A 27520-nucleotide genomic window follows, 5' to 3' on the forward strand; every position below is an offset into this window, starting at 1 on the left:
CTAGCCTAAGACTATTACTTTATCATAGCTAAATAAAATAAAGGACAAACAGGATACGTTTTTTAAAAAATCTAACTCTGATACTTAAGCAGTCACTAAAAACAATTTTCTATTAATAACTACACAATCAATTAACTTGGAGCTATCCTGCACTTTTTGACGTGAGGCATACAAAGTATGTTTGACTGTTTGTGACTATCTTCCTGGAACAGGTTACCAGCCTGTCATGAGACTATATCTTGAAGTGTACCATTTTGTATCAGATTAATCAACATACGTGGCCACATGACAACAGAAGATGCATTTGCAAAGTCATCCAGGAGTTCAAAGTTTGTGCGAAGATTTGTAGCTCGGGTGCTCGTTGTTGTGGTTCTGTTCGCTGAGCTGGAAGTTTTTGTTGCAAATGTTTCGTCCCCTGTCTAGGCGACATCATCAGTGCTTGGGAGCCTCCTGCGAAGCGCTTCTTTGATGTTTCCTCCGGTGTTTATAGTGGTATAAACACCGGAGGAAACAAAGTGCTTCGCAGGAGACTCCCAAGCACTGATGATGTCGCCTAGACAGGGGACGAAACGTTTGCAACAAAAACTTCCAGCTGGACGAACAGAACCACATCATCCAGGAGTAATTGCTGGAATTTCTGGCTTAGAAACGAGGATGCTACCCAATGCAACATAAAACTTTCAGTGACCCAATAATAAAATTTCTTTGGATATATGAGACAATGAGGAAAATGTTTAACAAATTTTAGTTTGTTCTGAACAGTATTCTTGCTTTTCAAAATTGATTAGGCTCAGCTGGAGATTGAAGAGTTTAGGCTGCAGAGGCACATTTACCCCCAAATTTCATCCCCTCTGATTTAAAACTCAAAGCACCTGAACAGCCACTATTTGAATCATTTCTTGGAGTAATTTCATATTTCTACATGTCATACCATTGGATACATGAATCTCAAATATAACAAAAATTAATGCAGAACATTAAATCCTCAAAGCCCCATCTGTTTAATGATTAGGTTGCTTTATTTTGTAATCTTTACATCTTTGTAAACAACTACTGAACAAAGGTATAAAAACTCCAACTTTAACACTATTAGAAAAATAGGTTTGAATATTTAATTTTCAATTATTTATAACTATTCTGGTAAAGATGGTTCTCAGACACCTGGTATGTTTGATCACCTTGATGGCAAGTCTTTGAATTTTGTAACCACAGTGATTAGCTAGAAAGTATCCTTAGACCAGTAACCTATCATTGATGACTCTATTTAAGAACAAATCTGGTAGATATTAAATGAGAGCACCACCCTTGCAACTTGTGTGCCACAGTGAAAACTACAAAGCTATCCCAGTTTTGGCAGACAATGTGTTAGTCCATATTTTTGAAGTATTCTGTGCTTGGTTAAAAATTCAGTCTAAGACATTTCAAACATAGCAATGCAACAATTGGTTTGTAATGCTATGTGAAGGTAATTCAATGAAACAAATTCTATTTGCCACAAACCCATAATCTTGATTTGATTTTTCTATGACACCAAATCTAGTGAATTGTAAAACTATCATATTAGCAAAAATACATGTGAAAATGTGCTAAGAATTTGTCAGTTGTCACTTTGCTAATGTAATGTTCTCTAAAAGTGATTGTTCAACTATTGCACTACCAGAAAATGCTGTGATATTAAGAAATATTAGACAGACAATCATGTTTTCTGATGGCTCAAACTACAAAATACAGCATTGCTGTATCTCCACAAATGTGCATCATTCTCTGTAACAGAGATTGGATAAAAAGTATTTGGATTTATATAGTGCCTTTTACCTCAGGATATCCTAAGGCACTTTACAGTCAGTTAAGTACTAGTTACTTGTAATACAGGAATAACAGCTGCATCTCTCAATTATGCTTCCATAAAATCATTAAAAATTGACACCACAAATGCTGGCAAATTTATTTTAGAAAGTCATATAACAAAGTTAGCCAAACAGAAAATACAAATATTTATGCAATACTAACAACGAGAGTTTAAAGAACTGCCAGTAAACTCACTATGGCACTGGTCACATTTTATTTTTTTGTAAAAAGAAACATTGCCAGCTAATGGAGTTATTGAACAAATACAGCAACCAAAATAAGTTTGACCATTTATAGGCCCCTGCATCTAACAAAATAGAAACAACTCACTTTAAAGTTCCATTTTAAAAATGGTATTCTTCAAATTTTATTTAACGATGAGAAAACAACAATTTTACTCAATTTTAAAACATGAAAGATCAATGCTTAGCATTATGTCTGGAAACTTGTGTGGGAGGTCTAATCTTGACCTGGTTATATGGTTAACAATATCTATCTCAACCTACACAGATTGCATTTCAAAATTATGGAAATTAATTCCACATAACAGCTCAAGTACCAAACAAAAATATTTTAGCTTTCTTTAAAGGTATAAAGAAATTTATTGTCTTATTTTCAGGAACTTACAAATATAATTAAGCTACTGTATCATTCTCTGTTGCTCAATTTTTTTTCAGTTGGATCAGGGAACTTGCACAAATCTTAAAATTTGGCATAGATTTTATTCTACACAGTTCTAAAGCACAGCTTGAGTCGGGCGACAAGGACAATGCCCCCTAAACATACAACAAAAAGTTACAAACATAAATGAAACTCAAGTGTTTTTGCAGCAGCAACTGAGTAATTTTCTTCGTTTCCAACAATAGGTTTTCTTTCTTAAACCACACCCAAGCGTCTTCTCCACCACACCAACTGGCAGAATGTCTTTATGAAGTGAAAGGAATTTCCATGTCAATCAGACAGTCCAAATCCATTCCATTTCACAGCTTCTTGTAACATGAAACTGACACTCTATTAGGATTGGTTATAGGTTGAATTTTGATTGCCATTAGGTCCCTGCTCTCCTTCACTGTTTATGACAGGGGAAGAAAATAATTAGACTAAAACGGAAAATAACCAAGAGGATTGCAAAGATTACGAAAACATTTTTGAAAACCATTTCTCAATGGTCAAAACAATCACATGACCCAGTTAACCATCTTTACAATTGCCATCTACTCAGATGGTATAGGCAATTCCCTCTGCTGGAAGCAGGATAATCAATACAGCTTATTTTAAATTTAGTTTCATTGTACAACAGAAATTCAAAAATAACTCATTGTCCTACAATTTTGCCCAAGCATTTCTTTTTCAAAGGAAGTCACCTTACGTTCAATTAGCCTTACCCTCAAATTAAATATTAAAAATATATTCATGGCCAAATGGCCTCGTTTGTTTTCTATGAAATACCTGTTTGGAGGTGGTTTTGGTTTTGGCATCTTGTTGAGGATTGCAGCCATTTCTTTTCGATCATCGAAATTTTTCCATAGATCATATAGCTTTAGAATGACTCTGATTATCTCCAGGATCTGCCCACACAACAGATAGAATATAATTATAAACCAAAAATGTGCCTGGTCATAAACATTCTCTCTGATTATACATAAAAGAACATTTTAAACAAGAGCTATGAGTTATGGGAATTTCAAAGTTTAGTCTAGGAAACTGAAAAATGGACAACATAGCAATTAAATTCAGGGATCTTAAAGCAACGCTTCACATGTTCTGTCCCTTAATATTATTTTTTGGTAACAATCAGCCTCATTATTCCTACCTTCTCCTCAGAGCAGATGATTTTAAACCACAACCACGGTCAGAAAAAAAACATTCACAAAGCCGTCATTGCCATCAAAACCCATGTCAGAGTTCCATGACTGCCATTGCCATCTCAAATTTCGCAAAACCAAACTCCCATCCTGTGACCTAATTCACAAATGCAACCAACAGTTTGGGCATCCCCAGGTTTAGAGGGTTGTGGGGAGGGAGGTAAATACATAGATAGGCTATGGAAGAATTTTAAAAGCAAGCTCAAGAGTTTCAAAATCAAGACCAGCTAGATGTTTAGCACACTTGTCGAGTCTAAAGTCAGAGCACAGAAACAGACCCTTCAGTCCGACCAGTCCATGCCAAACATAACCCTAACTAAACTAGTCCAATCTGCTTGCTCTGGCCCATGTCCCTCCAAACCTTCCCTATTCACGTACTTATCCAAATGTCTTTTAAATGTTGTAACTGTATCCACATCCACCATTTCCTCAAAATTTATTCCACACGTGAAACAGCCACTGTGTAAAAAAAAAATTGCTTCATGTCTTTTTTAAACTCTCTCTCCTCTCATCTTAAACAATGTGACCCCTGCCTTGTAATCCCCTTTCCTGGGGAAAAGACAAATCCCACTAACTCTGACTTACCTCTCATTATTTTATAGGCTTCTATCAGGTCACCTCTCAACCTCCTAGGTTCCATTGGGAAAAAAAAGAAGAGTCCCAGCCTTTCTTTATATCTCAAACTTTCCATACCCGAAGAATGGGATAAATTAGGTTTTCAGTATCAGATGAGATGAACCAGAGGTAAAGTTGAGCAATGTTGCAGGGGTGGAAATAAATAACCTCAGAGGTGACACAAATATATGAGGTCAGTACATTATCTCAGGATCAAAATATAACACCAAGATTAGCCTAATCTCAGACTGTTGCCAGGGGGAGGGACAGAATTAATAGCAATGGAACAGATGGAGCGGAGACCAAAATACTTACAGGTTTCCCGATATTTAATTAGTGGAGATCGCTGCTCATTTAGTCTGAGATGTTGATAAGCAGGCTAATAATGTAGCAAAAAAAATAAAAGAGTTGAGACAGGTGATGACAAGGTGGAATAGAATGCTGCCTTCAATAACATGTGCCTTCAGAGGATGGTGCTGAGTGTCAACAAATAGATGAGAAATGAGGGGCCAAGCACAACCATCAGGGAACATAAAAAGGTAAAGTCGTAGGAACGAGAGGCCAGTGCAAGCAATTCTCTGGCTATAATTAAATTGATAAGAATGGAATCATGAGAGATAAGTCCCAACCATATGAACCACAGTAGAGGATGTTTCTCTGTACACCAACCCTTCAACCAATTCTTCCTCTACATAGCATCCCCACTTTCCAAACCATATCCAGAAGTATTCCTCATGGCGCAAGCAAACCCCCTTGCATAGAATTCACTAATCCCAGACCAATCAGTTTCATTTAATGTACTCAAAGCTCAACTTACTCTCTCTCTACCAGACATTCTATAACTTTCCTCTCTGCAACATCCTAATTGTATGTTTCTTGAAGGTGCACCTAAGGAGTTAGTGAATCACAGCCTTGCCTTAGACTCAAATGTAAATTACCTTCATTCCAAGAGATAGGAACAAACTGCTCATATTCTAGTGCTTTACTCTAAGACAACTACACGGTCAAGTTGAGACACCTTTCAGACCTGGCCTTCTCAAGCAGACAAAAATAATTCTACAGTACAACAAGCAAAATAAGAGAGCTCACCTAGCATGCTGGCTCACATTTATCCCTTAGTGTAAATTACCAAAATAAGCTGGTTAATTTTTCTATTGCTGTATACAAGATCTTTCTGTGTAGGTAGTGTAGAAATCGGCTGCTGGGTATCCTTACAACTGTGGCCACATTTCAAGTAAACATCATTGATTCAAGTGCTTTGGGACATCTTGGGATTAACAATGTTCACATGGAATACAGGGAGAATTAGCCATTCAGATACAGAACTAGCTAGAAGCTAAGAGGCAGGGTGGTGGTGGAGGGTTGCTTTTCGGACCTCAGGCCTATGACCCAGTGGTGTGCCACAAGGCTCAATACTGGGTCCACTGCTTTTCGTCATTTATATAAATGACTTGGTTATGAACACAGGAGGTGTGGTTACTAAGTTTGCAGATGACACCAAAATTGGAGGGGTAGTGGACAGCGAAGGAGGTTACCACGAAGTACAATAGGATCTCGATCAGATGGGGCCAATGGGCCAAGGAGTGGCAGATGGAGTTTAATTTAGATAAATGCGAGGTGTTGCACTTTGCAAAGGCAAGTCAGGGCAGGACTTGTACACTTAATGGTAAGGTCCTAGGGAGTGTTGTTGAACTGCAGGTTCATAGTTCCTTTATAGGATAGCGATGATGATGTTTGGTATGCTTTCCGAAATTGGTCAGCGCATCAAGTATAGGAGTTGGAGGTCATGTTGCGGCTGTACAGAACATTGGTTAGACCACTTTTAGAATACTGCATGCAATTCTGGTCTCCCTATTATAGGAAGAATGTTGTGAAACCTGAAAGGGATCAGCAAGGATTTATAAGGGTGTTGCCAGGATTGGAGAGTTTGATTTATAGGGAGAGGCTAACTCGGTTGTGGCTATTTTCCCTGGAGCAGAGGCCGAGGGGTGACCTCATAGAGGTTTATAAAATCATGAGGTATGGATAGGGTAGATAGAGAGTTCCTGAGAGTTGGGGGAGTCCAAAACTAGAGGGCATGAGGTTTAAGGTGAGGGGTGAAAGATTTTAAAAAGGGACCTGGGGCAGCTTTTTCACAAAGAGGATGGTGTGTGTATAGAATGAACTACTGTATCAGAAGAAGTAGTCGCGGCTGATACAATTACAACATTTAAAAAGGCATCTGGATGGGTATATGATTAGAAACGGTTCGAGGGGGATACAGGCCACATGCTGACTAATGGGACAGGATTTATTTAGGATATCTGGTCAGCATGGTCGAGTTGGACTGAAGAGTCTGTTTCTGTAATGTACACCTGACTGTAATGACTCCAAAGTGGGGGTGGTAGGGACAGCAAACGATGAGTCAGTTCTAGAACCATGGGATACAGACTATTTAGGACTGATATGAAGATGAATTTCTTTACTTCGATGGTCGTGAATCTTTAGAATTCTCTAGCCCAGAGGGTTTTGGAGGCTCAGTGGTCCTGTACATTTCAAGATAGATAGACTGATTTCTAGATATTAAAGATATCAAGGGATATTAGGATACAGGAAAATGGTGCAAAGGTAGATTAGTTGATAAGCTATAATCAGCTATGATTAATTGATAAGCGGAGCAGGATCAAAATCAACAAATGACCTCCTCCTGCCCTTCTCACCTTTAGTCAGTCCACTGCTTCACTATGCCTAGACCAGTGCTGTGGCTCTTCTCTGTGCTGTACATTGGTTCGGTCAGCCAACAGCTGAGGGGACCCCTATCTCCCCTCTGTTTTATCAACTACTAAGCAAAGGGGAAAACTATGCTCCCCTTCCCAAACCTATGCTTTACTCCAAGGTAGCAGTAAACTAAATAAGAAAAATGTTCCTCCTCTTCTAGATGTCAACATTTTGAACTCACTTTAACTTAATAAGTATTTAGTATGCTTGTCGTTATTGCTGCAATGTTTGAATGCAGGAGTTAGGATGTTATGTGGAGGTTGTACAAGGTATTGACAAGGTATCTTCTGGAGTACTGTACACCATTCTGGTCGTCTTGTTATTATTAACCTGGAACAGGTTGAGAAGAGATTTACCAAGATGCTGGCAGGGTGGAGGATTTGAGTTATAAAAGGAAAGGCTAGATAGGCTGTGACTTTTCACGGTAGCATAGAGGGTTGAGGGGTGACTTTATAGAGGTTTATAAAATCATGAGGAGTACAGAGAAGGTGAATGACAAGTGACTTTTCCCTAACGTGGAGGCTTTCAAAACTAGAGAGCATGTCTGTAAGGTGAGAGGTGAAAGATTTGAAAAAAAGATGACATGAGGAGCAGGTTGTGGTTGCAGGTACAGTTACGACGTTTAAAAAACATTTAGGTAAATACATGAAGAAGAAAGGTTTCAGGGAAAAGGGTCAAACACAGGTAGGTGGGACTAATTTATTTTGGGATTACAGTCGGCATGGATGGTTTAGAGCAAAAGGTCTGTTTACATGCTGTATGAATCTAACTCCAAGCTGGTAAGAATCAAGGCAGAGACATGTCTGATAAATTTGGCAATCAAGGTTAGCCTTGCTGTCCATAAACTTTCAGCAATTACAAGTAGGTGCTTCTTCTCTCAGAAATAAATTCTTGGTATTTTGTGAATTAGCAACCAGAAAACAAAAAAAAAATGAGAAATGTACCAATTGCAATAATCCTGCAGAACGTGGAAGATCAAAATGAAATTATCAGTAAATGCAACAGAAAAGTTTGAGAAATTAATAATGGACAACTAAGTAAGTTTTTTTTTCCCTTGAACAAAAGCGCATAAGAAATTGAACAAAAAGATACTTTTACTCTACTTTCTAACTGACTTAGAGGTGGAAGTCTTCATATGTGAAGGACTAAACAATTAGAGTAATAATGCAAATTTATCAAGTTTAAAAGACAAAATACACAAATCAATTTGATTGCTACATAATTGCATCACCTTCTCCATATCCACTGAGAGTTCAGCGAACCATTGACGTGCATCTTTTTGCTGGACCACACATGCTACATGCAAGCAGGCTGTAAAAGGGAAATCAAACCAAGTTCAATTGACTACTCATTTAATCTTTAAAAATCACTGTTGCTTTCTCTATAACAATGTATAGATAAAACAGTGAGCTTGCACAATTCCCACAAGAAATCTAACACTAATCTCTATTGAGATGTCCAAATTTAAATGGTATTAACAAATCCAAAACTAACTTAAAAATATACATGCAAATGCAATTGCCTAACTGATAAATCCTCTTGCCTAACAGTAAGCAAGCATGAAAGAAAATGTGTGTTATTACTTGGGCTTCAGAAATGAGATTTGCATTGATCAATTTGAAAAAAAATAACAGGAAAGATGGGCATTGAATATATTCAAGATCGAGTGAGATATATATTTGATCAATGAGAAAGTCATGGTAATGGAGAATAGGCAAGAAAACTGTGTTAAGATCCCAATCACTTCAGCCATGATCTTATCGAATGGAAGTGCGAACTTCATGATAGGCTGAATGGTCAATTGCTGATCTTACTACAATGATCCTTATAATTCACAAACTGTATTCTAAATGTACATAGAATATTAAACTCACAGACAAGTACTACCACTTTTTCTTTTAAAATCTAAGGAACGGGCAGGTACCCAGGTTATTTTAGATCAAGTGGATAGGCAGCATTGTACAGTACTATGTATAATAAACAATTATCTTCATTACTTTAGAGACTCTAAATAATAGACAAGTGAATCCAGCAATGAAATAGAAGTCTAAAAGGTTCCATTCATGAGGCACCTCAAAAACTTTATTTGGGAATTTCTAATGGTGGTAGAATCTTGATGTCAAAAAGTACTATAGTTCAGTTCAACTCCTCACACACAGGAGAGATATCGGAAGTGAAAATGTTTTGAAAGTCTTCTTCTTTGGAGTCCTCTAAACTTTGATTTTTGGAAATTAGAAGTTGGAACTTGACAGAAGTGAGGTTTGACAAGCAGCTATTTGATTTGAAACCAACAGATTCTCAAGATAGTCAGAATCAGATAACTGCTCAATGTGCTTAATCTATTTATTATGTTTGGTGCCACCAATGTGGAAATTACAAGTATAGCTTATAAATGTTTTAGTGAACTTGCAAATCACACTCTCCACTTTAGTAAATTAAGTATTTATTTAATCTCATAACCAAAAAGCTACTAATGGATAACATGTCAATAAAAACATTTTCTCCCTCTCTGTTATACTTCAGTAATAAAAACATCAATATGTTCAACTGTTTAGTACAATAACTCAAATGCTCAGACTCCAGCATGATTTGTTTTGAAGGATAAAATTATGTTCCTAATTTTAACACTAATGTCACGATTTCTATTCAAAATTAGCTTCCAAATATATTACCAACTGAACTGCAAATTAGATATAAACATTAAAACAGTCTATCATGGGGCCTCATGAAATGTATGAATCTTAGTTAAAAACATCAATTCAGAAATCACTGAAATGATCAATTTTGATAATGATACCCAATAAACTTTATGTCATGTCCAGTGACTACATACTCACCCAAGGCTATCATGAATGGAGGATACATGAGGCATAGGTCTGTCCTGTAGGTGTCATTCACTATCCTCCTGTGCAGATTAAGGCATGTTGTTTGAAAAAAGGTACTTTTCTGAATGTAGCTACAAATATTTCTATCTAACTGTCTTAAGCTAAGCAATGCTACTTCCAATTAGCCTTATTGCCAGAACCTAAAAATCTCATTGACTGGTATTTAGGTATTGACTACTGTCAATTTCTGGCATCTGTATTCCTGCAAGTAGCAGGTGTAAAAGAAAATTATGTTCCATTCATCTTTGGCTCAGTTGCTAGTAGTCTCACCTCAAACTGGCCCACATAATCTAGGGTGACACTTCAGTGTAATACTGAGGGAATGCTGCATTGTTACAGATGCCATCTTTCAGACGAGGCTCTGTCTGTCTGTTCAGGTGGTCGAAAAAGATCCCATGGCACTTTTCCGAAGAGGAGCAGGGGGTTTCCCAGTGTCCTGCCGAACAGCCAACACCACCAAATCAGATTAATTGGTCACTTATCTTACTACTGTGTGCAAATTGGCTGCCACAAATTCCCACAAAACAGTGACTGCACTTCAAATGTTATTCACTGGGTGTGAAGCACATTAAGGACATGAAAGGTCCTAAATAAATGCTATTTTTCTCCTTTACTCTTTACTACGTTCTAGCAGGTATGCTCATTAAGAGTCAGCAGATTGTTAAGAATTGATGAACAATTCATGAACAGTCCATTAACATGAAATATGCAACATAAAACATTAAGTGAAAAGAGTCCAATAAATACAGCTGCAACTTCTATTCTTCTGTTTGAACTATTCTGTACTGATTGATAACAAATATATTCTGCACTGTTATAAATGTTAATACTTTACACCAAAATAATCCTGGAATTAATATATTGTTACAAACAAGGTGATAAGGCACTAAACAAATGCAATTTCGCTTTCTGGGCATTGTGTTGGAAGAGAAAAGAAGCAGACCATAATTCCAATGTATGAAATGACATCAGTAACTTTCACCAAATAAAATCATATCATAAATAGGAACTCCTCTGATCCCTTACTAGGATAGGCATATACCATGGTTATTGATTTTATAAACTTATAGTTCAAATGGTCCAACCCTGACAACTCCCTTGTAAATCTTTTCTGAACCCTTTCAAGTTTCACAACATCCTTCCCGTAGCAGGGAGACCACAATCGCATGCAGTCTTCCAAAAGTAGCCTAACCAATGTCCTATTCAGCCTATATTCAATGCACTTTGTTAGGAAATCTTACCATGCTAATGGCAGTAGCATGTCTTCTTGTCCCATATCTTGTACATACTGTAGCAATGGTCTATATGGATGGTATACTATTAAACAGCAATCCTATTATAGAATATAAAAATAGTTTCAAAAGAAATTCAAAACAGGATGAATCAGTAGGTGAAAAAAAACTTTGCAAATCAGAGATCGTAATTTGAATCCATGCTAAACTGAGAAGACGGAAGTCTCTCACATTTGTGGTTGTATGGGGTATATTTGAAGAATATTTGGCCATTTTATAATCTGTCCAAAATAGCAGTAAAAAATGAATAACAGAAACCTCACTCAGATCACAGGAAGATAATGTCACACTGGAATTGGAGTTTTGTGATGAATAACACTGTAGGTGGGGGAAGGTTGTTCGACATCAACTGACTTAGAGTATGTGGGTCCCTCAAATAGTATCCCTCTACAAATATAACAATTGCTAAAGTACTCACCATTAACTCTAACAAATAAAATTCACATTCCAATATCTGGAAAATAATAAATAAAAGCTTCCAATTAGCAAAAGTACATTTGCAAAGTTAGAAATAGTCTTTGTTCAAAAGAGTCATCTCGAGTCAGAAAGCTGCAAGGCATGGCAACAGGCCAGATATCCAAAATTAATCTAGTCCATCTGCCAACATTTGGTCCATATCACGCTCAATCTTTCCTATTCATATATTCATCCAGATGCCTTTTAAATGTTGAATGGTTCCAGCCTCCACCACATCCTTGGACAGCCCATTCCATATACACATCACTCTATCTGTGAAAAAGTTACCCCTTAGGTCCCTTTTAAAATCTCTCCCCTACCACCTTAAACCTCTGCCCTCTAGTTTTGAATTCTGTTACTTAGGGGAAAAGACCTTGGCTTTTCAGTCTGTCCATGCCAGTCATGATTTTGTAAATCTATAGCTTAAATCCTCCAACCCTGGCAATTTCCTTGTAAATCTTTTCTGAACCCTTTCAAGTTTCACAACATCCTTCTTGTAGCAGGGAGACCAGAACAGCACACAGTATTCGAAAAGTGGCTGAACAAACGTCCTATTAAGCCTCAATATGACCTCCCAACTCTTATATTCACGTTGTTGGAAGAAAAAAGAACCAGACTATAAGGCAAGCATATCAAATGCCTTCCTCACTATCCTGTATACCTGCATTTGTACTTTCAAGGAACCATGTACCTGCACTCCAGGGTCTGCTTGTTTAGCAACACTCCCCAGGATCTTTTTATTGAGGTATACAAGTTCTGGCCTGATTTGCCTATGCAAAATGCACATTTATCTAAATTAAAATCCATCTGCCACTCCTCAGCCCATTGATTAAGGTCCCAATGTACAATCTTCTTGGCTGTCTACTATATCTCCAATTTTGGTGTTATCTGCAAACTTACTAACCATGCCTCCTCTGTTCACATCCAAATCATTTAAGGCCTCTAATCTGAAAAGCAACCCTCTACTACCACCACCACCCCCCGGTCTCTTGCCTTCGAGCCAGTTCTGTATCCAAATGGTTAGTGCACTCTGTAATCCATGTGATTTCCCACACACAAATCCATGTTGACGATCCCTAATCAGTCCTTGCCTTTCCAACTATTTGTAAGTCCTGTCCCCCAGGATCTCCTCCAACAACCTGTCCACCACTGAAGTCAGGATTACCAGTCTATAGTTCCCTGGCTTTTCCTTACTTTTCTTAAACAGTGGCACCATGTTAGCCAACCTCCAATCTTCCAGCACCTCACCTGAATATACTCAAGGCTGAGTTGGCCCAGCAATCATTTCTCTAGCTTCCCAAAATGTTCTAGGGTACATCTGATCAGAGTGATTTATCCACCTTTAATGTGTTTTAAGATATCCAGCACCACCTCCTTTGAAATATGGACATTTTAAGATGGCTCTATTCATTTCTTCACATTCTCTAGCTTCCATATGCTTCTCTACAGTAAACACTAATGCAAAATACTTACTTAGTATCTCCCCATCTTCTGCAGTTCCACACGTAGGCAGTCTTGCTGACGTTTAAGAGGAGAAAGGGGATGACTGCAGATGCTGGAGATCAGAGTTGAAGAAAGCATGAAACTGGACAAGCACAGCAAACATTGAAGCAGAAGAGTCGACGTTTCGTACATTAGCCCCACATTCCTGAATGGCGTATGCCCAAAACTGTCGACTCTTCTGCTCCTCAGATACTGCCTGACCTGCTGTGCTTTTCCAGTGTCATACTTTTCGTCTCTGATTTTTAAAGGGGCCTCTTCTCTCCCCAATTACCCTTTTGTCTTTACTGTATTTGTAGAATCCCTTTGGATTCTCCTTAATCAGATTTGCCAAAGTTTTCTCATGTCCTATTTTTGCCCTCCTGATTTCCCTCTTAAGTATACTCCTACTGCCTTTATACTTTAAGGATTCAATCTCTCCTGTCTATACCTGACATATGCTTCCTTCTTTTTCTTAACCAAACTTCTATTTCTCTAGTCATCCAGCATTCCATACACTTACCAGCCTTGCTCTTCACCCTAATAGGAACATAGTATCTCTGGACTCTCATTATATCATTTTTGAAGACTTTCCACTTCTCAGTCATCACTTTACATATCCTTTAGGGAAAGAAATCAGCTGTTCTAACTGGATCTAAATCTACTTTATTCAAATCCATAGAAATGCAGCTGACTCTTAACAGCCCTCTGACATGGCAAAAAAAAAAAGCCAATCAGCTCTAGGGCAATTAGGAATGGAGAATAAATGCTGCCCTTACCAACGAGACTGATTCAAGAATTCAAAAAAACATTAAAGCTCTGGTCTTGACAGGTATCTTATAAAGAGATAAGAGTGCAGAGGCCGAGAGGTTTATTGACAGAACTCTAAAGCTTACAGCTTGAAAGCACAGTTGCCAATGGTGCAGCAATTAATATTTGTGCAATATTTTATTTAATATTTAATATTTTAAATTAAAATAGAATATTCTCAGCAGATGAGACAGCATCTACGTAGCAGAAAAGAAAAAGTCAACATTTCAGGTTGTTGATTGGTAATTGATCTGAAACATTGATGCCGTTTTTTTCTCTCCACAGAGGCTGAGTATTTTCAACCGTTTCAGTTCTTAACTTTAGATTTTCAGCATCTGCATTAATTTGCTTTTGTAATGTTCTGAACAACACTTCAGCAAATTAATTTTGTGTGTTTTCTTTTGATCTATAGTTGCTCATAGAAGAAAAAAGTTATTTTATCACATATAATTATATTTCTGGCATCTAGTAATATTTCAATGCAAAATACTGAGGATACTGCAAATCTGAAGTAACAGAATGCTCGGAATATTCAGCAGTATCTGTGGAAAGAGATACGCTTAACATTTCAAGTGCATACCTTTAATCATGACTGGAAAATGTTTGAGATATAGGGAAAGGCTGAACAGGCGGAGGCTGTTTTCCCTGGACCATCGGAGGCGGAGGGGTGACCTTATAGAGGTTTACAAAATTATGAGGGGCATGGATAGGGTAAATAGGCAAAGTCTTTTCCCTGGGGTCAGGGAGTCCAGAACTAGAGGGCATAGGTTTAGGGTGAGTGGGTTAAGATATAAAAGAGACCTAAGAGGCAACTTTTTCACACAGAGGGTGGTACGTGTATGGAATGAGCTGCCAGAGGAAATGGTGGAGGCTGATACATTTCCAACATTTAAGAGGCATTTGGATGGGTATATGGGCTGGGTGCTGGCAGGTGGGACTAGATTGGTTTGAGATATCTGGTCGGCATGGACAGGTTGAACTGAAGGGTCTGTTTCTATGCTGTGCATCTCTATGATTCTAGATGCACCAGCTTTGAAGTGAATATTGAGGCATGAAGAGAGATGGGGAGGAAATAATACACTGAAACGTCTGTGATAGGGTGCAGGACTGATATGATACAAAGAAAATGATGCAAGACAAAAGCAAATGGCAAAAAGACGACTTTCAACTCGGTTAAGTGAGTGGGTGAAAACTTGGCAGATGGAACATAATGAGGGAAAAAGTGAGGTTGTGCATTGCCAGAGGAGCTAAATATTATTTAAATGTAGAAAGACAGCAGAAAGCTACACAATAGATGAATTTGACTGTCCTTACCCATGAATCACAAAACATTAAGCATGGCACGGTGGCTCAGTGGTTACCAGTGCTGCCTCACAGTGTCAGGGACCCAGGTTCGATTCCCACCTCGGGTGACTGTGGAGTTTGTATATTCTCTCCAGGTCTGTGTGGGTTTCATCCGGGTGCTCCGGTTTCCTCCCACATTCCAAGAGATGTGGCCAGGTGGATTGGTCATACTAAATTGCCTATAGTGTTAAGTGCATTAGTCAAGGGTAAAACGTGTAGGGAAAATGACTCTGGGTGGGTTACTCTTCGGCAGGTCAGTGTGGACTTGTTGGACCAAAGGGCCTGAATCCACACTGTAGGGAATCTAATCAAAACTAGCATCTAGGCTCAGAGGGTAATACAGAAGGCAAATGGAATGTTAGTCTTTTTCAAAAGGAATGGAATGTAAATGTAGGGAGGCTTTGGATTATCTAAAGGCACTAGCCATAGCTAGAATACCGTAAACCGTTATGGACCCCTTATCTGGTATTGGAGGCAATCCAACAAAGATTCACTGAGCTGATACCAAGTATGGAGGGACAGACCTATGTTGAGAGGTTGAGTCTGTACTCATTGGGAATGAGAATAGTAAGAGATAACCTTACTGAAACATACAAGATTCTTAGAGGAAGTGACAAGGTTGATATGGAAAGGTTGTTTTCGCTTGTGGAACAGTCTAGTACCAAAAGGGCATAATCTCAGAATAAAGGGGTTGCTCATTTAAGACTGAAATGAGTGGGGTTGTTAATCTTTGGAATTCTCTTCACAGGGAGCAACTGAGGTTGAGTCAATGAATATACTCAAGGCTGAGTTAGACAGACTTTCCACTGACAAGGGAGTCAAGGGTTTTGGAGGTCTGGCAGGTAAAGTGGAGTGAAGGCCACAGTCATATCAGCCAAGCAGTTACTGAATGGCGGAGCAAGCTCAATGGGCCGAATGACAGAGTTCAAAATTAATTGAGTGATCATGCAGGAGATGCATCTGAGGCCTTTACTGTAGACTGATTGTTCAAAGAGGAAGATCCGGAGAAAGGAAAAAGATCAGGGAGAGAGAGTGGAAATATGACAAACAATATAATTGGATGGAAGGATATACTCAGAGGAGAGCAAAACGTAAGGAGAATGGAAGGATGCAGGTATTGGGGAGTTGTTGAAATTTATAATTCATGACATCTGAAAAGATTGAACAAAAACTTTTTTTTAAAAAATGCATCAGATGAAAGGGAATGGCAGACCTGTACACAATTTGAGATTAGATTGAATCAAGAGGTTGGAAAGAGAGTGAGGAATTTTCATCTTATGTTTTACAAACTGTGTTAAAAATAAAGCATTTTTATTTCACAATTTGACTAAATCAAATAAAAATAAGCAATATTCATTCTGGTTTTCCTTAAAAGTTTGAAGGCACAATTTAGAATTTCAAATTAAGTTTGACAACATTAGTTGAGATGCAGTGCTAAGAGTAAAGAAGACAATGCTAAAACATGCGTTGATTCAACATCTGTAAAACATGAGCATTTCACATCTTTATAACAGAGTCTCAGATAGAAATTCACGATTTTAACAAATACATGAAATATGCGAAGGTGCCCAACCTCAAATTCTCCATCCTGTTAAAGTTATTAATTCCATTCGCTGTACTGTGAAACATGAATGGCATCTAACAAGCTCTTACAAAATCGTGGACGTTAAAACCCCACCCAAAGTTAATCACCATTTCAACAGTCCGCCAAGGCAAACTGATATCAGATAAAGAAAAGCAATGACAAGATCAGTTCCATTGAGCTAGTATCATTGTATGAGAAAAGTGTAATTATAATCTATTCAAAAAATGAAATAAACTTTGGTACTTACATGGTTCATTCTGTAAGGGAATTCTTTCGGAAATGCATAAGAAAACCTGGTTTTTACTATGTTGTAAAAGAAAAATGATAAATTTAAAAAAACCAACAGATTTGTATAACTATATGCAGGCATGTTCTCGTATTTTTTTCTCTATTCAAAAATGACAAATGTTTGAAGGAAGGGTTAACCAGGAAGCTAAATTCTTCCACCATAAGGGATCCAATAACATGAAATTATGCTTTCCAAAAAACATAAAAAGTCTTTAGCATTCCTTGCACTATTTTCTCTCAATTGTACCACTTGAAATTAACAGCTTACATCACTGGACCAAAGCTCACATGCTAAGGCTGCAAACATTCACATTATGCAAACAACAAACATTAATAGGCCAAATTAGGAACAGACATGCATCCCATAGAATTGACATTTAGTATACATACATTTTTAAAAACAAATTCCAAAATAACATAGGCATAGCTGTTTTATCACTTGCTATCGACAATTTAAAAAGTGCACAACGCTTGATGTATGCTCTCAACATGACTGGCCTTAAAATCTGTCCATGGTAGATAAATGCCCACATGCTAGCTGATTCAAGTTGATGCACAAACCAATATGCCAAAAAATTTCTAAATAAATAGACAAAGCAAAGCTGAAAGACACTCACATCATAGACTATACCTTTGTCTGTATTAATAAATGGTAAATACGATGATGACAATGTGCATTGCAATTCAGTAAAGAATTTAAACACTTGCCTCAAAACACACACACACAAAACCACTGATCAATACATTTATTCCACTCTTAAGTTACCATGGCACATTTGTGATTAGTTATACTCTTTCACCTATACAATAAAACTTTGACTTCAACCAAGGAACAGAAGGCCTTTTATCCCCATAAGGCTGTTCCATCTTTCAATGAAATCACAGTTGACCTGCAACCTAATTCCAGAAATCTAACTTTTCGCATATCCCTCAATAGCTTTGGTTAACAAAAGTCTGTCAATCACAGCTTTAAATGTCACCATTGATCTAGCATGAATTATTATTTGTAGAAAACTCCAAACTTTTTTTTTGTGTCTCTATGTTCCATAATGTGTGTAATTTTTATGTTGTAGCTTTGATGCTAGACTCTCAAACAGTGGAAATAGCCTCTCCAACCACCTTAACTTTTCCCTTAACGTCCTGAAACCTGAAATCATAACTCTTAACTTCCAAATTCCAGGAAGTGAAACCCTTGTTTGCCCAATACCTCCTGGTATCATTCTGCTAAATGTATATTGGCAGCCTCTAAAGACTTAAATATCCTTCCTAAAGGTTTGGTGCCCAAAACTGCTCTTAAAACTCTATTTTATCAGGACCAGTATGTAAAATTGAAGCATAACTTGCACTCCTTTGAATTCTGATCCTCTAGGTACTAAGGCCTGCCTTCAATTCTGTATCAGTTCATAACATTTTAATAATCCATATACAAAGATGCACAAGACTCTCTTGATTGTCAGTGTACAGCATTTCACCATTTAGAAAGTAGCATTTTCCTTTTTAGGCCCAAAGTAGTGGTCCTCACATCCAACTACATTATAATCTGTTTTGCATTGTAGAGTAAGTAAATATCTTCTGCAAGTCTATTATTAACTGCACAATTATGAAAGAAATTTCAGCTCAAAAATGTATTAAAAAAAAACTTTGTACTCACACACTGAAGTTGAAGCTGAAATCAAACGTGTGTTTGAGACAACACCAAATTCCTGAAAAGATGAAAGCCAGTTCAAGACAACTTTAAAAAAACAACAAATTTAATTGGATATTTTAGTTTAGATTCTCTACCTCAACAATTAGAGTTACAAACAAATACAGGTTAAACATTCCATTGTCTTCAATAACTGAAATAAAAGTTTAATCAGTAATTTGAGCATAAATTTACAGAACACGAACAACCAGTTCTTCCTCTATAACAAAAGCTCTTTATATTTGCCAGTGATACCTACATCTCACTGCAAAAATACTCAGTTATATGTATTTGTTAATTTGGTTTATAAGCTGAAGGTAGTAGAAAGTGAGGACTGCAGATGCTGAAGATCAGAGTGAGAGTCGAGAGTGTGGTGCTGGAAAAGCACAGCAGGTCAGATAGCATCCAAGGAGCTGGAGAATCGATGTTTCGGGCATAAGCCCCTGTTGAAGGGCTTATGCCCGAAACATTGATTCGCCTGCTCCTCGGATGATGCCTGACGTGCTATGCTTTTTCAGCACCACACTCTTGATTACAAACTCAATATTGTCAGTGTATCAGACATCTTAATCTTTCAAAGTGGATGCCAAGTACAGCGAGAGCCTTTTTCCTCAGATAGTGGTGGCTAGCACGAGTTGGTATAGCTTCAAATTGACGGGTGATTGATATTGGACAGATGTTGTTAGAGGTAGTTTCTTTATTCAGAGAGTAGTAGGGGCGTGGAACGCACTGCCTGCAACAGTAGTAGACTCGCCAACTTTACAGGCATTTAAATGGTCATTGGATAGGCATAAGGAGGAGAATGGAATAGCGTAGGCCAGATGGGCTTTGGATTACTTCCACAGGTCGGCGCAACATTGAGGGCCAAAGGGCCAGTATTGCACTGTAATGCTCAATGTTCTAAATGCAAAACATTCTAATCAGGTATTTGTTCATTTCCAGAAAAGAAATCCTAAAAAGGTACAAGAACACAAAGCAACAAATCAGTTAACTATGCAATCAATTCTAATCAAAAGGCACCAGACAAACCTTAATACCTCCACTTTAGTGTATAGCTGAAAAATCTCAGGCTCATGGTAGTTTTCTGGGAAAATTCACTGGCAGGAGTAAACCAGATGTTCTGTTTGTTCGCCTATCCAAGATTTCTAGTGATCGTCCAAGGCAGAAAATCTTTGATGAAATTCCTGAATATCTTTTTAGATCCTATAATTCTGTGGAGGCCAGGTCATTGAGTATATTTAAGACAGAGATAGATAAGTTCTTGACTGCAAGGGGATCAAAGGTTACGGGGAAAGAGGGAGGGAAAAATATACAAAAAAAAAAAAATCGAGTTGAAAAACCTATCAGTCATGCTCAAATGGCAGAGCAGAGTCAGAGTCAATGGGCCAAATGGCCTACTTTCTGCTCCTAATGGTCTTATAATTCCCAAAGTAAACAGATTTAAACGGAGATGCACCTATTTGCTACGATTCCATTAATTAAGTTATTCAACATTGACAATCCATTAGGAAATGAGCATCTGGCACTAAATTAGAACTAGCTACTAACCGTCAAGAGAGTGTTTAGGTTTTGGTATGTTGTTTGCAATACTTTAGATTCTTATCTCTTGTCTATTTTCTCCCCCACCAAGAGTTCAGCAACATTGCCAAAAATGCTACTTTAGGACATCTTCAAATATTTTTTAGGGATCCTTCAGGTCACTTGTTGTACAAACGAATAGAATCATACCAAAACCACAACCGGAATGTAGTAACTGTACTGCTAGGTAAGTTATAAGAAACTATTTCAGTGTTGTCTCAAAGTTAAAGTCTATACAAATTAGTGCTTTACAATTACTTCTGAGTTATTATTTCCTCATGAATTTTCTGAAAGAAATTGTACATTTAATCTGTTTGAATATTACCATACCTACAAACCAGTACTTGAAGTGATGAGGTTCTAATATTAAGTGTCTATAATCTGAAACTAGATTATGAATAGCAAGTATTAGTTGAAAATACCTCTACTTTTGATGCTAAAAATACACAAGTTGGAGCCATCAGTACTGGATCTATACTTTTCAGCGAGTATCTGAAATGACAAGAAAAGTCGCAGAAACAGCTTATTCACTCTCAAAATATTGGCTTTAAGTAATAATGAACAATTCAACTTTCCATTAATTAAACCCATATATATCAATATCCAAATATTGCATCTAATTTAAGTACTTGGTTTCAAATCATTTCTGTGCTCCTAAAGAGGGTACTGGAGACACTAACAAGAACTATTCCAGGGATGAGGGATTACATGAATGGATTGTAGAAACTAGGGTTGCTCAACTTAAAGAGAAAGCTAGTAGGAAAATTGATAGGGGTGTTTAAATTATGCAGGGTTTAAATGGAAGTAATGAATAACCATTACTAGTGACTGAACAATCAATAGATAGAGGGCACAAATTAAGGTTATTAGCAATTAATCAGTTGACATGAGGAAAACCCTTAGAACACGTAAAATGCAACAAGTGGTGAGGAACGTGCGGAGGTAAAGTAAAAAAGGTATTGGAAGGAATGCAGAAGCCTCCAAAAACTCAACTTCCACACAGCAGTTGGCCTATCTGCATTTGGTCTCCCAGCATAGAGGAGAATTCATTATGAGTGACAAATAATATATAAACAGTACAAGTACATCATGAAGAAGTATTTAGAGTCTTGGGGGAGAAAAACAAAAAAGACATTTTTCAGGAGAAATTGAGGAGTTAATGACAGCGTTGTGGAGAGATTGGTCCCTTCAAATGACAAAGTTGTATTTGATGGCAGCATCACACTGGAGGTAGCAAAAACCAGTTAAGGATGCTGAGGTGCAAAATGAGGACAAGAGGAAGGGAAAGAGCTGATGACAAACATGCATACAAGAAAAATACATGGTTAAGCCATAGTGCAGGTAAATCCTGGCTTGAGGAATGAAAGGAAGACATGTTAGAAAAACTGGTACTGAAGGCAGCATTGCCTGATCAGATGCAACAGAGAGAAACTGAAGTATTGCTGAAAAAAAAAACAAAATTGTTGAAGCCTTTCATCTTGCGTTTGTTACAACATTCACAAATCTCCCAATGTTAAGGTGAGGTGAGGGGAAATATTTTATGCTACTTCAGGAGAGGCACTGACTGGTTGAAAAGTGGATTCGGATTAGTACAGGCATTAAAAGCAGTTGTGCATGGCAATTTGGTATATGCCACTCCTGATGAATTCTCTTCAAATGTTGTGCATTCACCTTAACAATGCCCCTACCAATCAGAATTCTCTTGCCAATCGATCAGCACACTCATCCAATACATTACAAAATTCTATAATGCAAGTTCTCTCAAGCTCTTCCACTGAGAGGGGATACAAGGTTATGGTCAGCATCCCCATAATAGAAGGCAGTTGGCACAGCAAATGTATGTATGTAGAACAACTGAGTCTGAGTCTATCTGAACCTTGATTTCTTTAATTGCCCATCATTTCCAAGCTCCAGCGTTGTTTTTTTTTAAACTTTGTCCGTCCATCATTGAGTCTGGGGTCACTTTTCAGGGATTCTTTCCATTTAATCAAGACGTCAGTCGCACTTTCCACAAGGTCCAATACAAACATCCTGCCATCCTGGTTACCGCTTGTTTAATAATTCTTCAGCATGAATCAATTGAAAATATGATGTCTGTGGTAGAGACCAGATTTCGGAGAACACTTTTGAATGGTTATAAGAACTTTGTACAGGCTTCATCATCTTCTGGAGGAGTCTCCAGGTTGTCCTCACAGTTATCCTCTTCAGGAACATCTAGCATTGTAGGTTGGGCTGCCACATAAGTGCTCTGCAACATCCTTCTCTTACCTGAAACTCATTTGAGCATTCTTATTGTAAGGATGTCCTCAATATTTTTGTTAATAAATGAACATCTCAAATTGTTGTTTCAGTTGAAGACGACGACTTGTTTCCTCTTCTGGACATGTATATTTCCTCCCATCCAGCTTAGCCATGGCAGTTAGTGGTGCCAGGTGCTTTTCATTATGTAACTCTGAGCAACTATGTTTCTCATGTTTGCCTCAGCCAATTTTCAGTGTAAATCGAAGTTTGCACTTCAATCACGCAAAGGGTGCCTCCTATTCAACTGGTTTTCTACCATCGCACTTTGTGAAATGGTGTATTGCATGGTATCCTCTAATTTTACCACAGCTGAAACAGCTTGAAACATCTTAAATTTTTTGTTTTCCTGCCAGGTAACCATGAAAATAACCCACTGTCGAGAGGAGGGAGTTGCATAACGTACAAAACAAATCATCCATAGGAGAACGTATCACAGCTTTTGTTGCTGCCCTATTACATGTTAGTTCAATAATTTCAGGTTCTGCACATATTATCGTGACATTGGTTTCATTACTAGGTGTGATTTTTCTCAATGTCCTACGTGAAGTGCATTACTGCACATTTGAATTCTGGTGGCCACTACTCTGTGTACTGAGCAGTTTGTTAATTTCCTCCTGCCGCTTACAGCTATCACATCATGATTTACCACCAAGCCATTTTCATGTCATCTGCAAACTTCTCAACATTCCCTACACTCATGCCGAAAACATGATGTACAACAAACAACAAGGGCCCCGGAACACAGCCCTTCAGAACACCACAAGAACCAGACATCTAGTCACAGAAACGCCCTTCTGTCATCACTCTCTGCTTCTGGCCTCACAACCAATTTTAGATCCAACATGGCACTTTGCCTTGGATCCCAAGGTTCTTACTTTCTCGATCAGTCTGCCATGAGGAACCTTACCAAAAGCACTGTTAAAGTCCACATCAAAAAATATTACCCTCATCAATATTGATGAAGTTTGAGAACCTCAAAAGTAAACAATTCTAGTTTACTGGTTTATCATAGTGTTTGAGTATTGGGAACTCAAGGGTTAAAGATCTCCTATTAGAGTGACTCACTATATATTCGATTTTGTACCTGTCCTTTGACAGGCTGAGGCCAGAAATTACAGCGGGTGTCTGGCTATCTCTAAACTGCCAAAATCATCTGGTGCCATACATGTGTATTTTGCTCCCAGCCCTGGGCAAAAATATTTGTTTTCCTGAATAAGACTAGCAGTCCTGGTTATAAATCTTATTAACCTCCTCTGGTTCCTATTAACACACTTCCTTACCTATTAACAAGGGTATGTGAAGACCAACAATGAGGACAATACTAAATCCTATTATCTACTTCCTTTCCTATTAACATAAGATTGTGAATAGTACAGTAACAAGCTCCTGTGGACAACTTGATATCTTTTACAGAAAGGTAGCAATCGCTAGTAAGATTGAGAAATATCTGTTTAACAATATAATACCAAATCAGCCATGTGATGCTAAAAACTTTGCATTAGTTATACCCGAAAAAGATATAAAATATACTGCGTGCACGTAACATTCAGAGATTCATGCCACTACAAGAAGGCCATGAGACTCCATTTGGTGTCATCCAGAATCTCTCGCCAGTAATAAAGTGTCTACCTTTAAACTGAAATTTGTACCATCCAGAGTTAAGAGTCAACATTACATCTTGGTTACAATAAAAAAAAACAAACACGACCTTCCCTTACCAAATTAATGCAAACTATCCATGATTAATCCTTGCCTCTCCAAGTGCAGATATATTCTGTACCTCAGATTCTTTTCTAAATCTTAGCCACCACTGAGACAAAGACTAACTTGACCTGCAACTCCCTTGTCTATCCCTCTCTTCCAATTTTCAATAAAGAAACATTAGCAGTCTGCTACTCCTCTGGCACCATCCCTACGGCCAGAGAAGATTTGAAAATTACTGCAAGAGGCTCTTGATAGCTCTTTCCTAGCCTCCTTCAACAGCCTTGGAATACATCTCATCCAAGCCTGCAGATTTACCCAACTACATCTCCTCTGGCTCCAAGTTAATTTCTTGTAATGTTTTACAATCCTTCACCGATGCCAAATCTGCATCGTTCTTTTCCAACATGAAGACCAACAAAAAGTATTCATTGAGGATTGCTCCTGCGTCTTCTGGGTCCACACACAATAGCTCTATGGTCCTTAATGGGCCTGCTCTTTCCAGAACTTGGTCTTTATAGAACTCTTCTTTTAAAGCCTGTTGGGTTTTCTTTTATTGTATCCACCAATGCTTTTCACACATTCTTTGCTTTCTTACTTTCATTCCTCGGATTCCTCCTGCATTTTTTATACTCTTGTAGCAACTCTGCTGCATTGAACCTTCTGTATCTGCCATAAGCTTCTTTTTTTTCCTTAATACTAACCTTTATAACTCTTGACATTCAGAATTCTCTGGTTTGGTCCCACCACTTGTCTTTATGGGTACATGCTTGCCCTTTCCTCACGCTATTTCCTCCTTGAATGCAATCCTGACAAACTTTTATCTGCCAAATCACATTTTCTTTTGGCAAAATTAGTCCTTTCTCAGCTTAGAACATTTATACCTTGTTCATTCTCATGATTTTCTATAAGAATCCTGAATCTAATTTATGGTCACCATCTTCAAAATGCTCTCCTACTGATTTACCCTCCTCCGGCCTGAGCTCATTTCCAAATGTTAACCCTAGAACTACCCACTCCCATGTTAGGCTTTCCACATACTAGCTAAATAAGTTCTTCTGGATGTAAATTTATGAATTACATGTCTGCCTTATTAGCACACTAAAACTAATGTATGGGCTGTTAAAATCCCTATGACTGCCATATTATTCTTATTATATTCTGAGAAATGTCACAGATTTGATTCTCTATCCTTTCGTAACTGTTCAGGAACCTACAGTGCATACTTAACAGCATGTTGGCCCCTTTTGTGTTTTTATCACTTCTACTCAAATGGTCTCATTTGATGATTCTTCCAAGATATCAACCCTCTTCGCTGCTACAATTGAATCCTTGTCAATATTGTCAAAAACCCTACAGCACTACATGTTTAAATCCTTACTCAATGAATCTGATGCTGCTTATGGTGAACTAAAGTACCTCACATCAGTTTACAGTATAAGTTGAGGGAAGATCCAGCAAAGATTCAGAGGTCTGATGCCCCAAATCATCACCTTAAATTAAACAAAGAAGTATGCGGTGGGCTGTCAGTCAAAGTGTGGTTGCTCGACTTTGGGTTCCTTACAGATGGGAGGTCAAAACAGAACAAGCTGATCTGTGAACCATACGGAAAAATATAATTAGGGCAGTGAATGCAAAAAAAATTGAAGCTGAGGCCATGGTCTCCCAAACTAAAGAAAAACACTGCAGTATTTCCCAAGTGTGGAGAAAATGCTGGAGAAAAGTCAAAAACAAAGAAAAATTGTTCCGCCACAAAAATTTCTTCCCTCACTAGAGGTGGTCAGCAGCGGAATTAAACAAGCAATTCCTGGAATTAAGTACGCTGGAACAAGGCATCATGTATGTCAGTGTCACAAATTTACAGCATAGAAAAAAGCCCTTCAGCCCATCAAGTCTGTTTTTGACTAGCACAACCACCTAACTATTCTAATCCCATCTTACAGCACTTGGCCCATAGTTTTGTATGCCTTTGCATCACGATTCTACATCTAAATATTTAAATGTTATGAAGGTTTCTGCTTTGACCACACTTACAGGCACCAAGTTCTAGGCTCCCACCACCCACAGTGAAAAATATTTTCACTCACATCCCCTCTAAACCTCCTGTCCCTTGCCTTAAACCTATGCCCCTTGACCACTATTCCCTCCACCAAGAGGAACCCCATCCGTGCCCCATGCCAATCTGTCAAGCAGGCGTGAGTGCGTTGGCTACCAAATTCTATCAGACATTTGATTTACAAAGCAGTGGTGTTGAAATGGATGTAATAACCATGCAGGATGATATAGAGTTGAAAGTCAGATAAATGGACAGTGATTTTGGGGGATCTGTAAATACAAAAAATATCCACTCATATCATCTGTGCTTTTGATGCAAAAGCTTGCTTTGACTGCACATATCGCTGAGACATCATTCTCCAGATGAAGACAATTAAATCCAAGGCACCTGCCTCACAAAGAGCCATTTCATGGACTGTACATGACTGGCAATCTCAAACTACAAAACAGCCTCCAAGGAATTAGCAGATAATGTGCAGTCTCAGGTGTCACACTGAGACTTTGTAATGAGAGGACAAATGAATAATTATATATTTATTTGGCTTTACATTTATATAACACTAGAAATAAGCTGTTTATTTAGAACTTTTTCAGAACAGATCCCAGGTTGCACTTAAATTCAAAAAGTCATCTGGAGCTGGGGACCACTGGTCTCAAAAACATTAAAACTACAAAAGGTTGAGACCAGTGTACAATATATACTGATAGATGAGTTTAATGTAAAATTTAATTTCAAGTGCTTTACCTGGCATAGAATCTCTTGAAGTAGACTGTTGCAGTTGCAATAACTTGTTGCCTCAATTTGAGGTGCTCCCCAAGGGCTTGGATCACTAATGGTGAAACAAGTAGAAATGTTTACTTTATTTGCTCACCATTTAATGATGGGTGGTACAGAAATGTATTACATAGCAGCAGGACACAATCCTGAATCATAGCCTAGCTCTTGATATTAATTTGTCCCAGTAGTCACAAGATGT

The 27520-nt window shown here is 38.0% G+C and overlaps 1 protein-coding gene across 2 annotated transcripts in view; it reads right to left on the bottom strand.

Moving 5' to 3' along the window:
- Positions 1-1931: 1931 nt before the first annotated feature.
- Positions 1932-27520, bottom strand: part of ccnc (cyclin C) — a 28515-nt gene continuing 2926 nt past the window's right edge. Inside the window, exons 3-12 of one of the 2 annotated variants that reach the window (XM_043685620.2) lie at positions 27289-27373; positions 20909-20978; positions 18876-18927; positions 17184-17239; positions 11681-11716; positions 11212-11303; positions 9923-9990; positions 8317-8396; positions 3298-3416; positions 1932-2917 (exon numbers count right to left, since the gene is read on the bottom strand). In XM_043685620.2, coding sequence (XP_043541555.1) covers positions 2863-2917; positions 3298-3416; positions 8317-8396; positions 9923-9990; positions 11212-11303; positions 11681-11716; positions 17184-17239; positions 18876-18927; positions 20909-20978; positions 27289-27373 — 713 coding nt within the window. In that variant the 3' untranslated portion in view covers positions 1932-2862. The remainder of the gene's footprint in view (positions 2918-3297; positions 3417-8316; positions 8397-9922; positions 9991-11211; positions 11304-11680; positions 11717-17183; positions 17240-18875; positions 18928-20908; positions 20979-27288; positions 27374-27520) is intronic. The other variant, XM_043685626.2, reaches the window with a different exon arrangement.

This window comes from Chiloscyllium plagiosum, unplaced genomic scaffold (assembly GCF_037043375.1).
Source record: "Chiloscyllium plagiosum isolate Xiang-an unplaced genomic scaffold, Cpla_swu_hap1 HiC_scaffold_3, whole genome shotgun sequence".
Taxonomy (NCBI): domain Eukaryota; kingdom Metazoa; phylum Chordata; class Chondrichthyes; order Orectolobiformes; family Hemiscylliidae; genus Chiloscyllium; species Chiloscyllium plagiosum.